The sequence below is a fragment of the Pogonomyrmex barbatus genome, unplaced genomic scaffold (genome assembly GCF_055798465.1).
Source record: "Pogonomyrmex barbatus isolate J1 unplaced genomic scaffold, ASM5579846v1 scaffold1, whole genome shotgun sequence".
Lineage (NCBI taxonomy): Eukaryota > Metazoa > Arthropoda > Insecta > Hymenoptera > Formicidae > Pogonomyrmex > Pogonomyrmex barbatus.
This window is the reverse complement of record NW_028297098.1, coordinates 436,221-449,346: the sequence shown is the minus strand read 5'-3', so window position 1 is coordinate 449,346 and position 13,126 is coordinate 436,221. Positions and strand designations below refer to the sequence as shown.

The 13,126-nt window shown below is 36.8% G+C and overlaps 2 protein-coding genes across 6 annotated transcripts in view; both read right to left on the bottom strand.

The window, feature by feature from the left end:
• LOC105430029 (tachykinin-like peptides receptor 99D) overlaps positions 1 to 3,801 on the bottom strand; it is a 73,437-nt gene extending 69,636 nt beyond the window's left edge. For 2 of the 5 annotated variants that reach the window (XR_968172.2, XM_011643339.2), the window contains exon 1: positions 3,600 to 3,795. The gene's annotated coding sequence lies outside the window, so the exon portion shown is untranslated. Of the gene's footprint in view, positions 1 to 3,599 lie in introns of all 5 variants that reach the window. The other 3 variants (XM_089085224.1, XM_011643338.2, XM_089085225.1) reach the window with 2 other exon arrangements.
• Positions 3,802 to 9,846: 6,045 nt separating this feature from the next.
• Sply (Sphingosine-1-phosphate lyase) overlaps positions 9,847 to 13,126 on the bottom strand; it is a 3,440-nt gene continuing 160 nt past the window's right edge. The window contains exons 2-9 of the mRNA XM_089085198.1: positions 12,831 to 12,975; positions 12,166 to 12,381; positions 11,850 to 12,058; positions 11,537 to 11,773; positions 11,257 to 11,466; positions 10,944 to 11,182; positions 10,599 to 10,866; positions 9,847 to 10,517 (exon numbers count right to left, since the gene is read on the bottom strand). Of these exons, the coding sequence (XP_088941324.1) occupies positions 10,404 to 10,517; positions 10,599 to 10,866; positions 10,944 to 11,182; positions 11,257 to 11,466; positions 11,537 to 11,773; positions 11,850 to 12,058; positions 12,166 to 12,381; positions 12,831 to 12,975 (1,638 nt within the window). The 3' untranslated portion in view covers positions 9,847 to 10,403. The remainder of the gene's footprint in view (positions 10,518 to 10,598; positions 10,867 to 10,943; positions 11,183 to 11,256; positions 11,467 to 11,536; positions 11,774 to 11,849; positions 12,059 to 12,165; positions 12,382 to 12,830; positions 12,976 to 13,126) is intronic.

The following is a 13,126-nucleotide window of genomic DNA, read 5'->3' as shown; positions in this document are numbered from 1 at the left end:
CGCTGACATTAAACACCGGCGGGCGAGGCGCGTGCCTGAAAGCCGGTCCGCGAGAATTATAATCCACAAACGAGGAGCACCGCCCGGCCGGATATTAGCGATCGTTTCCCGCACACCTGACCCGCGCGTTTAATCGCGTCACGTTCCGTTTTCTGGCCGGCGCGCCTCGCCGACGCACGCATCGATCTTGCATCGACATTAAACTGCACAGCGAGGAGCTATAGTGATCTCACTATGACGGGGGGGGGGGGGGAGGGGGATTGTCGATGTAGCGGACGACATAATTGTCCGATCATCGATCAGATAAATTGCCCGGAAAAAATTTATGCACGCGTCACACCCCGGCTGTCGTGCGTCACTTCCCAATAATCAGCACGCGGTAATGCGGCACGCATAAAACGTCAATTTCGTAATATATCCGATTTCGTATCTTTCAAGCTTCTCATTATTTATTGTATATTAATATTCCCAAAGAGATTAACGTACGCGATTAATCAACTCTTCTATATTCTCGCTGATATCTCCACCAGGTACAGAGAGTCAATTTCAGTGCTTTGGCGAAATTAAGCGTTCCCTTTTTAATTGAATTTCAGCGAGTCTAACCGAAGGGCTCGAGAGTATTCTATTTTTGCGGAGTCACACATACTTGAGAGCGAATGTAAAGGATGTACGGGAAAGGAAACGCGGGAAAGGAACACGTGGCTATCCATATTTATAGCGAAGCTTGAGCACGTATTTATAAAAGTCCTCCAGAATTTATGGGAGTTTATGGGAGTTTATGGGTTGCTCTTTGGTCTACCTTCCTAACGGATACATCATGATCTACCGCGAAATCAGTTGTATTGTAAGCATTAGAGCAGTTGAAGAGGCCGAATGTCGTCCATGAAAAATTCAGAAAATCCGCGGAACACGGAGAAAGTAAAGCCCTGCTTAATATGAATGTCGCGTTTTACAGAATATGATTCCTCCATTTTTCTCGTAGCCACCTCTTTTCTATATTTCATAGTCCTTGTAATCAGGTTTTGTACACGATTTTCTTCGACGCATCGCTGACGCATCGAAATGCCTCGATAACATAAATTTTCATTACAGCGACGAGATTCTCCGATATAAAAAGACCGATGTACATTATATTCCATTTAAAGAGACGAAAAGTACCGAACGAAACTTAAAAAAGAAATGTGTGTCGACAGATAACAATTACGCAATGACAATTACGCTTTCGAAAGTGTAAAGTATAATCGGGCGGATGTGGAAAAACCTGGCAGCGTGGCAGATTTCTTTGACATTTATTTGCATGACGCCAATCGTTAATATCATTATCTTTGCAGATAATTGCATTTCGTATCGCGTAATTAAATATGGTATCGCGTTCGCGATACGATATATTTCGCTCCGTGCCGCATTTATTCACATATAGTAAAAGTCGCACGTACCCACGATGCTAAAATTCAACCGCCGTGATGAGATTTTTGTAATTGGACGTTAATGCAATTTAAATGAGCGCGATCGAAAGCGCAATATGCCAATATCTAATCTGGAAGATACTTATTTCCGGACAATGGAAAGAGCCTTCACGCGCTGCGGCGCGATAATACTCGTTATCGCTCATATTCCTTCGCAATCTGTTGCACGGTTTTAAAAAACTCGTTACATGATGTTGAATACGCACTTCTATTTTTATTTAACGCGCTATTGACGCCATCGAACATTATGTTATTGCGAATGAAGCCTATACACAATCGATATAATCTCCCCGTACGTACCGAGGCTTTGCCATTTGTTTTCTTTTTTTTTTTTACGGAGTGGAGGAGGGATCAGAGGGGGTGGGGGAAAGGGGGCATTCTCGGGTGAAGAATCGATAGCTGTCATTAGGACGATGTTAGGGGAATGAAAGCAAGTCGATTTTAATTTCGGGCGCGGGCGTCGATATGTTTTTAATTGATACACGCGGACAATTGCGAGTTGACAATTTATTAGAGGTGTGGCGTATATAGTTCGGTGACCATTAAATGTCATCCGCCCCAAACGGAATACGTTATTAAATATTTGTAACGCATGCGCGAGCGCCGATCATAAATTGCATAATTACCGACCCGTGCGATCGTTGCGTCGCGTTCTCAAAATTCGCGCTCCGTCACGCGCTGTCAATTTTCATTAAGTGGAATCGACGCGCGTCGCGATTTTCTCGATTGCGTGATTTTCAGCAGCCCCAGCTTCAACGTGTAAGCGCGAGCGTGTAAGCCCGTCGTATTTATTCTCACTAATCAAAGGCATAACGCGATAGAGAGGCGGGATGTTGCATGACCGCGTTTACGAGTGATGTAAACGCACGAGAGATGAACCTCGTGAATTTCCGGTTTAATAAGTCAAGAAATAGTGGCAAAAAAATGCCATCAAGGCTGTTCGTTTACTGTCGAAATTACTGTCGTCGAATTAAAATTCCAACCGCTTTTCTGACGCTATAATTCGCCATTAGTCCGAATTAAAATTCACAAAGTTCCCGCGTTAATAGCTGGCCGCGCGATGATGCATTAAAAAGTTTTCAACATGCTAATGATGGTATTAACGGGTTCTTGGCTTTTACCTCAAATGCGTGCGATGTTTGTTAATTACCTGAATATCTTGTTTGTATAAAGTTACATAAAGTATAAGATGTTGTATCTATGTGCGCGAGTAATTAGTTGAAACGAAGTCCGACGTCGGAGGATTGTTTCGAATTCGATTTTGATTTAATCTTGCGCGTTTCTTTCCTTTTTCCTCTCGCACCGTACATTTTTACTCTCTTAAAGGTAAAACTACTTTTAAAACTTTGTCTTCACACAATATTCGAGTTAAAAAATTATCTGGCCCGCGAAACAGTTTTTTTTCTCTCTTTCTCTTCTAAGCTTATCTGTAACGTGATAAGGCGATTAAATTTTGCATAGATTTTCGACGGGAAGAAAATGATTATAATGGCAATTATTAAAAGTAGTTACGTTTATCAAAGGTATAAATGAAGACCGATAACGATATTTTTTATTACGTTAAACGACCGCCGTTACCTTTCGTTATCTTGATTCGCGAGTGACCCGCGCAGTAAAAAGTTTGCGCGCGAAATATATCACCTCGCGGGAGAGACATTTATTGCAAAAAGTATTTTTATATTTTTCTTAGGGGATGACACCGTCGGAGTGTATCAACGTGAAACTTATCACTATCAAAAGCCATCATTTTCTCCCGCGCCATTCTTACTGCACCATTAAATGCAACCCTCACTAATGACGTGTAGCGGTACGCGAGCGAGGGCACTTGATGGATACTCTCCACGAAAGGCACCCCCGGGTTCCAAAACTAAGTACTCCGACGGTCGACGTCGTCGCTAATGGACGCTAACTTAAGACCCTCGGGGGTGAGGTTTTCCAGCGCGCTGCGGCTGATCTTGGTTAACGTTCTCCACTTTGCACTCCCTCCCCTTCGTCGCCCATTTACTTCGCTTTCTTTCTCTTCCTCTCTCCCCCTGCCCCTCTCTGTTTCTCTTTTTCGAATCGAGAGCGCTCAAATCAAATCCTCGCCTCGTCGCCGAGTGCGCGCGACTTGAAAAACAATTGAAAACTCACCGGGAAAACTCGAACCGGGGCCGGGATGAGTCGGGGAACGTGGGTCCTCCGAAAAGTATCCCTTTCGCGCGTTGCGCAACGTACGTGCGGAGTGCGGAGTGCGCGATGAAATTATATAAGGGTTGGACGGTCACAACGGGCCGCGCGCCTCCACGATACTGGCCGGCCGTCTCGCGGCACTCGCCTCGCGACGCCGGCAGCCCAGAGCGCGTACTCCAGACGCCGACCTATCGCGGCTCGTCGCCCCCAAACTCGGGGTCCACCGCCACCCCGGGGTACACTCCGCCACCGGCTTTACACCGAAAGTGCCCCGGAGAGACGGAACCGGAAGCGGAACCGAGAATACCGCGATCCCGTTCCCAGAAAGCGAGAAAAAGGATGAAAAAGAGAGGGAGGGGGGGAGAGAGAGAGAGAGAGAGAGAGAGAGAGAGAGAGACAGAGAGAGAACCGATGCGAATTATTTGAAGATAATCTCGCGTCGCGTTTGAGCGCAAGCTGTGAGCGCAAAGAGATGAAATTCATGAATTTCTAAAACTCTTCTCTTTCGCGTAATACGTGACGCGTAATAAGTCCCGTATCATGTCCGGGATTTCGAATCTATCGACAGTTTTATATATATTTTTCCAAAAAAAATGTCATATATTTTTTGAAACAGATTTTTCCAATTTCGCACTCCCTGAACGATATCGACGGAAACACGTATCTACTATCATTGATAGAGATAATCCGGGACGCTGTGTTAACTCTCATCAAACTGCAGATTTATAAATATTGGAATTGCGAATTTTTACGGGAGGAAAAATTGTGTTTACTTAACGCTCTCACTATCTATTAATATTTTGACTAAATTAAGCAAATATACGTGCACGTACATTTATTTGCTTAAACTGTTAATTTAACATTTTAAATATCTCATAAATATATCATAAATATCTCATATATCATTTATGTTTGAATAGCTTCAATCGCCGCCAAGTACTGAGAATATAAATTAATGCATCTCGCCAATTAAAGATTATAAATATCAATACTTAGATATTTGCTTATGCAAATAAAACAGCTGTCAAGGTCCTCCGTTTTTCTTTTTTTTTTTTTTTCTCTGGTGTAAATTATTAATTCGATAGCGGAAATGTTTAATCTTCAGACAGCCATTCATTATATCTCGATAATTCTGTAACATGCCGTTTGATTGCTCATGACAGTGTCATTTATATGCATTAAAATCATACGTATGTGACTTTTCTTTTACTGCCTGCCACTCAATTTTACATCGGAATTCAATCTCGAGTTTGTCGATTGTGTGTGTGCGATCGTATGCGTTTTATTCGCTTTCCGGCCGCTGTGGGATATATCAATCTCACGGTCAATAATTTTTATCTACCGAAGAGTTATTTTGTACCTGTCTATGAGCAACAGAAACCATTTCTATTATACTTCGAAATGAAATGAATGAGATATTTCTTAATGATCTACAGCACGACAAAGGAGTAGCTTTCAGTTTATCATTCGAATTCTTTGCTATTCGCTATTTCGATCAACGCTTACGAAATTTTTTGTCGATAATCGAAATCGTAGAAAATTTATCAAAGTCAAAGTGCATCCTTATTTCTTTCAAATTAAGCATTGGCGTTCGAGGTGCTGACAAATCGACACTAAAAAAGCGACGTATCGCGATGCTACTGGTGAATTGTGTTTTCCAACAAATTGATCCGCCTGTATAGAAAATGACACGCGAAATATTGTCCTCAAACGTTCACGTGATCGGAAAAAAAAAGTGCCAGCCATAACTCAATATTGCGGGACGGGAGGGAAGGATGTGCGCCTTTCTGATTTATTGATACGAGAAAAACGTGGAGCTTTTTTCATCTTGGACAAAATGACATTTGTATACTTCAATTCCACATCCATGAGGATGAGTGATGAATTTTGAAATGGATTTCGAATTAATAATCTTTCGTATATTGATGTTACAGTCGTCGTCGCATACAAGAATTGTTGCTCTCTGCGCGTGAAATTCAGTTGCAATAAAATTCGACGGTGAATTCCAACGGTATAAAAATTACGTAGCACGTGAACCAACGGTAATTACGCGCGACACATGCGTTTCATAACGATTCATTATTTTACGAAATAACATAGCTTTTAATACCACTGCAATTTCAATGGAATGCACTCATATAATGGGATATAGATGAGACTGAAATTATTTATACGTTGCGATCTCTCTCTCTCTCTCTCTCTCTCTCTCTCTCTCTCTCTCTCTCTCTCTCTCTCTCTCTCTCTCTCTCTCTCTTTTAAAACCGAATTAGGAGATATTTATTTTATCTATAATGTAAAAAAAATCTATCAGTCATAGTACCTTTAAGAATTCATCATGATGCATTTTTGCGTACGTCTAATACATCGCGTACGAATCGAGATTCCACACACACACACACACACACACACACACACACACACACACACACACACACACACACACACACACACACACACACACACACACACACACACACACACACACACACACACAAATGAAATAGATCGTAATAGAATTACCTATATAACTGACTTCATTTCCGTCGAATATTGCATTGTCGCCGTACCACGTAGCAAAACGTACGTTTTTATTGATCCATTATCTAATAGAAACAATAGAGCCGACAATGTGGCTTCTCATCACGTTGCTATAAGCGCAATTTTAGCCACCGGACATTTAACATTAGGAACAAAGTTAGTTCCAAACGTGTTTCTGCATTTACTAAAAATACAGTGTAATATATCAACATCTCATATTGCATTCCCATGTGCATGATGCGCGTATGAATAGAACGATTTCTAGAGAAATTTAAAAAAAGCCCCGTCCAAACTTTGTCGAGTTTATTCATATTCCACAGATTCATATTCCACATTTTAATCCCTTGAATATGCACAAGTGACGGGAATAAGTTTCCCTAATAACGAAAATAATAACGAAAAAGCAACGTGCCTCGATGGAAACGTGGAATGTTCTCGTTTGCTTTATTTAGGTTAATAAAAATATTCTGTAATATTAATGCAAATTGAAAAGGGAATGAGGGAAAGAGAGAGAGAGAGAGAGAAAGAGAGAGAGAGAGAGAGACAGGCGGAAAATACATCGCGTTTAACTGTATATTATTTAAAGTCTAGATGAAAAATAACAAATAAAGAATGCGAAAATAAAACAGATATTCATATTTATTTCTCGTCATTCTCTCGTCTCTCATTCCTGATACTATTTCACGTATTTCGCTTCTTCATGTCATACGCAACACTGAAAAAAATATATACATATATATATCTGCGGTTTCTCTCTCTCTCTTTTTTTTTTTTTTTTTTTATTTTAAATCGTGTAACTTAAATGACAGGTCACATATGTGAGAAGATGGATCTCGCGTATTTTTTTCACGTTTCAGCCATACGCTCTAATTATACGGGTAATCGAATTGACAAAAAAAAAAAAAAAAAGGTACGGGATTATATACTGGACGGCGTATTGCGAGCTCGATGATTGGAATATTTTCAATTACTTATGCACATAGCGCTTTCAATTGTCACTCTGACCGAATGAACGTTCGGCCAATTACAGTGCAGACGCAATATTGAAATGACACGATCGTTGGCACACGCGTCAAAAAAGTAAATAGAAAAGTGAGGGCGGGTGAAACTGCATAAACGGCCGTAAATCCCGCTATTAATATAATGACACATGTAACGACACATGCTACCGTTTCGTATAGAAGAGTCATTTAATATAATTAATACGTAGCATTGAATAATGAAAGCTCACTCGTTCAAACTTGTTGAGTTTTTATTTCGCTCGAGAGAGTCATCGGCTAAATCCTGGAATATTATGATCAAGTTCGAGTAAAAGCTTGTGTATCTCTGTTATCATAAATAGTACACATATACATACATTATATATTATATGTTATCATAAATAATTATTATATATTATAGTTATCATAAATAATACACACGCGTATACACGTATACGCAAGATACGCATGCGATTTATTCGAAACCGACTGAACTCTGTTTACCACTCGTATCTCGCGTAATTTATCCGAGATTCAACCTGAAAATTGTGCCAAAGTCATAAGTAAAACGAATTAATATAATTACATTCCTATCGTTCATCTTCTCGGTTCCATCTAAACTTAACTCTCTCGTCGTCATTTTCTTGCCCCTCTAATTACGTCTCTCCTCAGAGAGAAGGGGAACCAGCTAAATTTCAATTAATTTCAATTAATAATTCAAGAACTTTGGAGCGATAACGGAAATAAACAGCATGGCGACAGACTACTAACCAGCTCTGAGCCACTGAACAATGTTTTGTATAATTCAAACTCTTCAGCACCTCTATAATAAAACATCGATTGCATCCATGGATGTAGTGATCGCTGAAGAAATACACAATTTCCCGACAAATTACGAAATATAAAACTGTCGAATCTTTTTACTCCGGTTTGCTTCTTGTACAGTCGCGAAGATAAAAAAAAAAGGGATGGAATAACAACGTTTCGGGGAATTCGCTCAAAAATACGTGCGAAAAGTTTTTCGTGGGATTCTCTTTCGCATCTCTCTCCCTCATTTTAATTGAATTAATTACATGTTCCATTATTTGTGTCGTCCGTGAGTCGTCGCTCGTTTCCGATTCTTTGGATCGGACGCATCGGGGAAAAATACTTTATCACCGTCATCCGCGATGTGACGTACGAGCTTTCCGCGATACGTTTTTCCTTTCTTTTGTTTCCGCCCAAACAGGGTTACACATAGATATCCGTATTATTCCAGATTGTTCGGACGTCAGAGAGGCGACGTTCGCCGTGGCTCGATTTTGCTAAGGGAGAACCCCTTTATTTCGAGATGAAATAGAGCACGGTGAGGATTACGTATTTGTCACCCACGTAATATAAGTCATGTGAAAAATATCGTCTAATAAAAGAAAAGATACACACACGAGTATAACTCAATTTGCAATGTGCCACCTTAGTGTTGTGGCGCGTTGGTAAATAAAAACAGGAGCTATAATAAATAGCACACTCACGGTTGTTTATTACGCTCCTGTTACGTAAAGTCTTTATTACGAACCTGTTTTACGCGATCGTAACTTCTTTCGGGAGAAAAAAAAAAATCAATTATTGTGAGTGTGTACCTAGCGGTATATTCTATAATTTTTCAGCTGACACGATGGGAAATAATTTTTATACATGTGACAACATTTTGCGCTATTGCGTGTATTTGCCGAAACGCTGAAAATAATCCAATTTTATTTTACCTAGAAAAAGTAATAACGAGAGGAATCCGATATAAATAATGATAGCGGCGAGATCACACGTCGGCATTTGGCCTCATAACTACTTTCGCGCATACGATAAAATATTTCTCATACCAAAGCATATTGATGTCGCTCGAAGTATGTTCCATGGAGGAAATCGGCACAGCCTCCCGTTTATTCGAGAATTTTAGCAGTCACGATTAAATATATCACACGACTTGTAATTTAGAAACAATACTGAAATAAATGCTGCTAAATCAACGAGAACAGTGCTGGAGTCTTTTCAAATTATTTTTCAATGTATAAGTTAGAAAAGAAGTTTCCTTGATCAAATTTTCATAGCAATCTTCACTGTTCATTTTTGTTAGCGTTCCATTATTTCTTTCTATAATTAGTAATTTTTTGTTGAGCATAAATTAGTTCTCCAGATTGATTGAAGAATATGTTAGGAAGAAAGTAAATAAGAAACATGATAAGTTATATTCTGAATTGTCACTCGTATATATTCGAGTTAACAGATTCTTTAAAGGATTCATCGAGAGTAGAAACAATTTAATTGTGCCTCATTTCCTTTTTATCTCTTTCTGTTCTTTCGGTATAATTACGCGTGATCATAAAACCGCCGCAATTTTCTTAATGCAGTCCGAATAAAAAAGTAGAGCGAAAGAAAATATAGTCTGAATAGAAAAGTAGATCGAGAGACTTTCAAGATAACTGCTTGAATGTACTTATCTAAGGGATTTGGTGAAGGACTGAGTAAAAATAATTGTATCTTATATTGAAATAAAATACATTAGCGTTAAGTATATAAACGACAAGCATAGATTACTGCACAGAAATAAGAATAGTAGCAATAATTTAGAAAAATATGTTATTTCAGAATAAATAAAGAATATTTACGTTGCTCCCATTATAATTTAAATATATTAACATCATTAACACTCAGTATTAATAAAGTATTAATAAAGAAAATACAAATTTATTACATCTTCGCATACATTTCAACCAAAATATGCATAAATATAATTAATATGCGTATATAAAATGCATAATTTTATGACATAATTATATGAAAATTCTTGTTTTTACATTTTTTTCTTAAAATTTTGAGCAATTTTATATATATGTTTGTCTATGTAAATTAGAAAATATATAATCAATCTTTAATTCATATATAAGAACAAGATTATATTATTTTCTTAGTAAAAATATTAATATTCTTATTTTTTTTAAATTACTCAACTAAACTATTTTTTAATATATTGTATAATATACAAAAATCTGTATTTAATACAAAAATGTTTATTCATAATGAATATTTAAAAATATCTATTCTATTGTAAATCAGTTCTTATGTAAATATTCACATATTTTAATCAAAAAAATATAAGAAATATATTTTTGAATTTTATTTTTTGTTCAATTGCGTAAGAATATATAAGAAATGTGTATGCATTTCATATTTTTATTATAAAATTATTAATGTCTTTTTGTGGAAGATGTCATTATTTTTGTGTTTCATCTTCTTTAGTATAATACATAGAATCTAAGAAACATTTCGTAAAATCGCCGATTATATTTCTATCCGGGATACTTTGGCTCATTCCGTACATTGCAAGCTAAAAAATATTACGTAATATAATTAATAATTTAAAACGTAAGATATCTAGAATTATAAATTTTAATTTTGTTGATTTTACCTTTCCTTCCACTAAAGTATCTCGACTTTCCATAATTATTTTCAATTCTGTCTTAAGATCCTCTATAAACTGATCGGCAATTCCTGGCTTAGTATGCACATGCGTTACACATATATGTATACCACAAGGGAATTGCAGTGAATTCAAGTTCCAACCTTTGGCACTAAGTGCTTCTGATAATCTATAGATGTGAAATTCATTGGAACCAATTGCAATAACAGACGTGGCTGGTACGCCATATATAAAGATTCCATCTATAGCTCTCAACCTGTTGTCATTGAATTTTAAAAAAAAAATCAATGATATTTTTAATCGATCCCGATAGAAATGATTTTAAATGCTTACTTCCGTTCAATATATCTGGTAGTTTCAATGATCATCTTCGTGGATTTCACATATTCATCATGTCCATAATGCATCAACGTTGCCCAACAAGTAGCTATGATACCACCAGCTCGAGAACCACCTATTGTTGGGGAGCCATACAAACCGCCAGGCCATTCTGTGGTCACTGTGTACTGATGATGTCGATATTTTTTGTTTCGATAAAGGATTAACGAAGATCCTTTTGGAGCATATCCATACTAAAAAAGTTATACAATTTATTCATACAGTCAAGTAACATGTACAATTTTCTATATATGTCGCGTGGTAATACCTTATGCGTGTCAGCAGATATGCTAGTTACACCAGGAAGCCTAAAATCAAAGGGTGGTAAAGGGTAACCGGCATCATCCATAAAACAGGCTAGAAAACCACCTAGACAGGCATCCACATGAACCGGAATATTATATTTCAAACCTAATTCAGATATCGCTTCAATATTATCCATCGTGCCATAGGGGAAATTTGGTGCAGATCCTACTAACTGCCAGAAATATTAAACTCGGATAAATATGAAATAAACTTGTATGCGATTGTGTTATATCGAATCTTACCATTATCGTATTCTTTGTAATTGCCCTTTTCATAGTTTGGATGGAAACCGTATAACTGTTCGGATTAACAGGTATGACACGTAATTTTATGTTCAAATATTGTGCAGCTTTATCAAACGCTGCATGAGCAGTAATCGGCATTACTATCTCTGGTTTTTTAATGTTTTTCACTTCACGAGCGTAATCTCTATATGCTTTACATGCTAACAGAATTGATTCCGTACCACCAGAAGACATCTATAATGTTGAAAATCAGTATGTTGCATCCACACTCTATTATATAATTTATTAAACTAATAAAAAAACTACTTGCAGTTCCACAACTTTCTTTGTCTCCATTGAACAAGTGGCAAGCTATCCTAACTACTTCTGCCTCCATTTTACAAATCCCAGGAAAAATATCGGGATGTAATGGATTAGTATATGATGCAATGGTATAAACATCTCCCATCAATTTTGCAAGTTCATTGTTAGTTCTATAAACCGCACCAGATACACGACCTGCTTCCCAATCATAATCACCTAAAAAAAAATTAGAAAAATGTTAAAATATCAAAAATATCAAAATATCTAAAAAAAAAATATATATATATATATAGTGAAGTTATAGTGAAGTTAATTGTTCTTACCTAGATGAATACTTTGATTTATTAAATTCAATATCTCTTCATTCTTTAGTCCATTTTTTGGGAGACGCACAATGAATGAAGCTTTTTTGAGTCTCTCCATAACATCCTTTTCAAAAGTTTCATTAACACTAACCAATTCCTTGTTTATCCTGTCACGAATAGAAGGGATATAACGAACTAGTTTGAATACTTGTTTCTTGCCACGTTCTAAAAGACCTGTGTAGTATATATATATATACATATATTATGATACATGGCAATATAAAAAAAAGAAAAATTAATAAAAGGCAAAAAATTATATACTTGACTTATATATATATATATATATATATATATATATATATATATATATATATAGATTAGTATTCATAATCCATTCTTATTTCAAGTTTGTATTTTAAGTAATGTCTTAAAATGAAAATATGGTTCACAGATTGGTGTATAAGATCTTAAGAGTATATATTTCATATCTTAAATACAAGAATTGATTATGAAAAATATTCATAGTCACCTTTTATATTTAAAATCATCTCTTAAGATTATATTTCAATCAATAAGATGATTGTACATAAGCATACTTAAGACGATGCTAAATATAAAAACAAATTATGAATACCAGTCTATGAATATTCCAGCACAGAAATATTTGACATTCTAATACTTACTCTCATCTTGACAGATAAAAGTCCATAACCACACAGTAGCAAGCGTAGCTGTGCTCGTTATAGCCGCTATTTGCCATGGTTCTTTGTTTTTAAATATCTGATTTATAACTTCTGGTATAGCATTTATATGGAAATACATATTTTTCTAAAAAAAAAAAAAATAGAAAGGACGTCATACCATGTAGTAAAGTGGTCACTGTCAACAGCAGCGATTATCAACCGACATGCTTTGTCACATCAAGTCTGAATTGTGAACGCGAGGACCTTGGACTTGGTTTAAAGATTCGTGACTAATA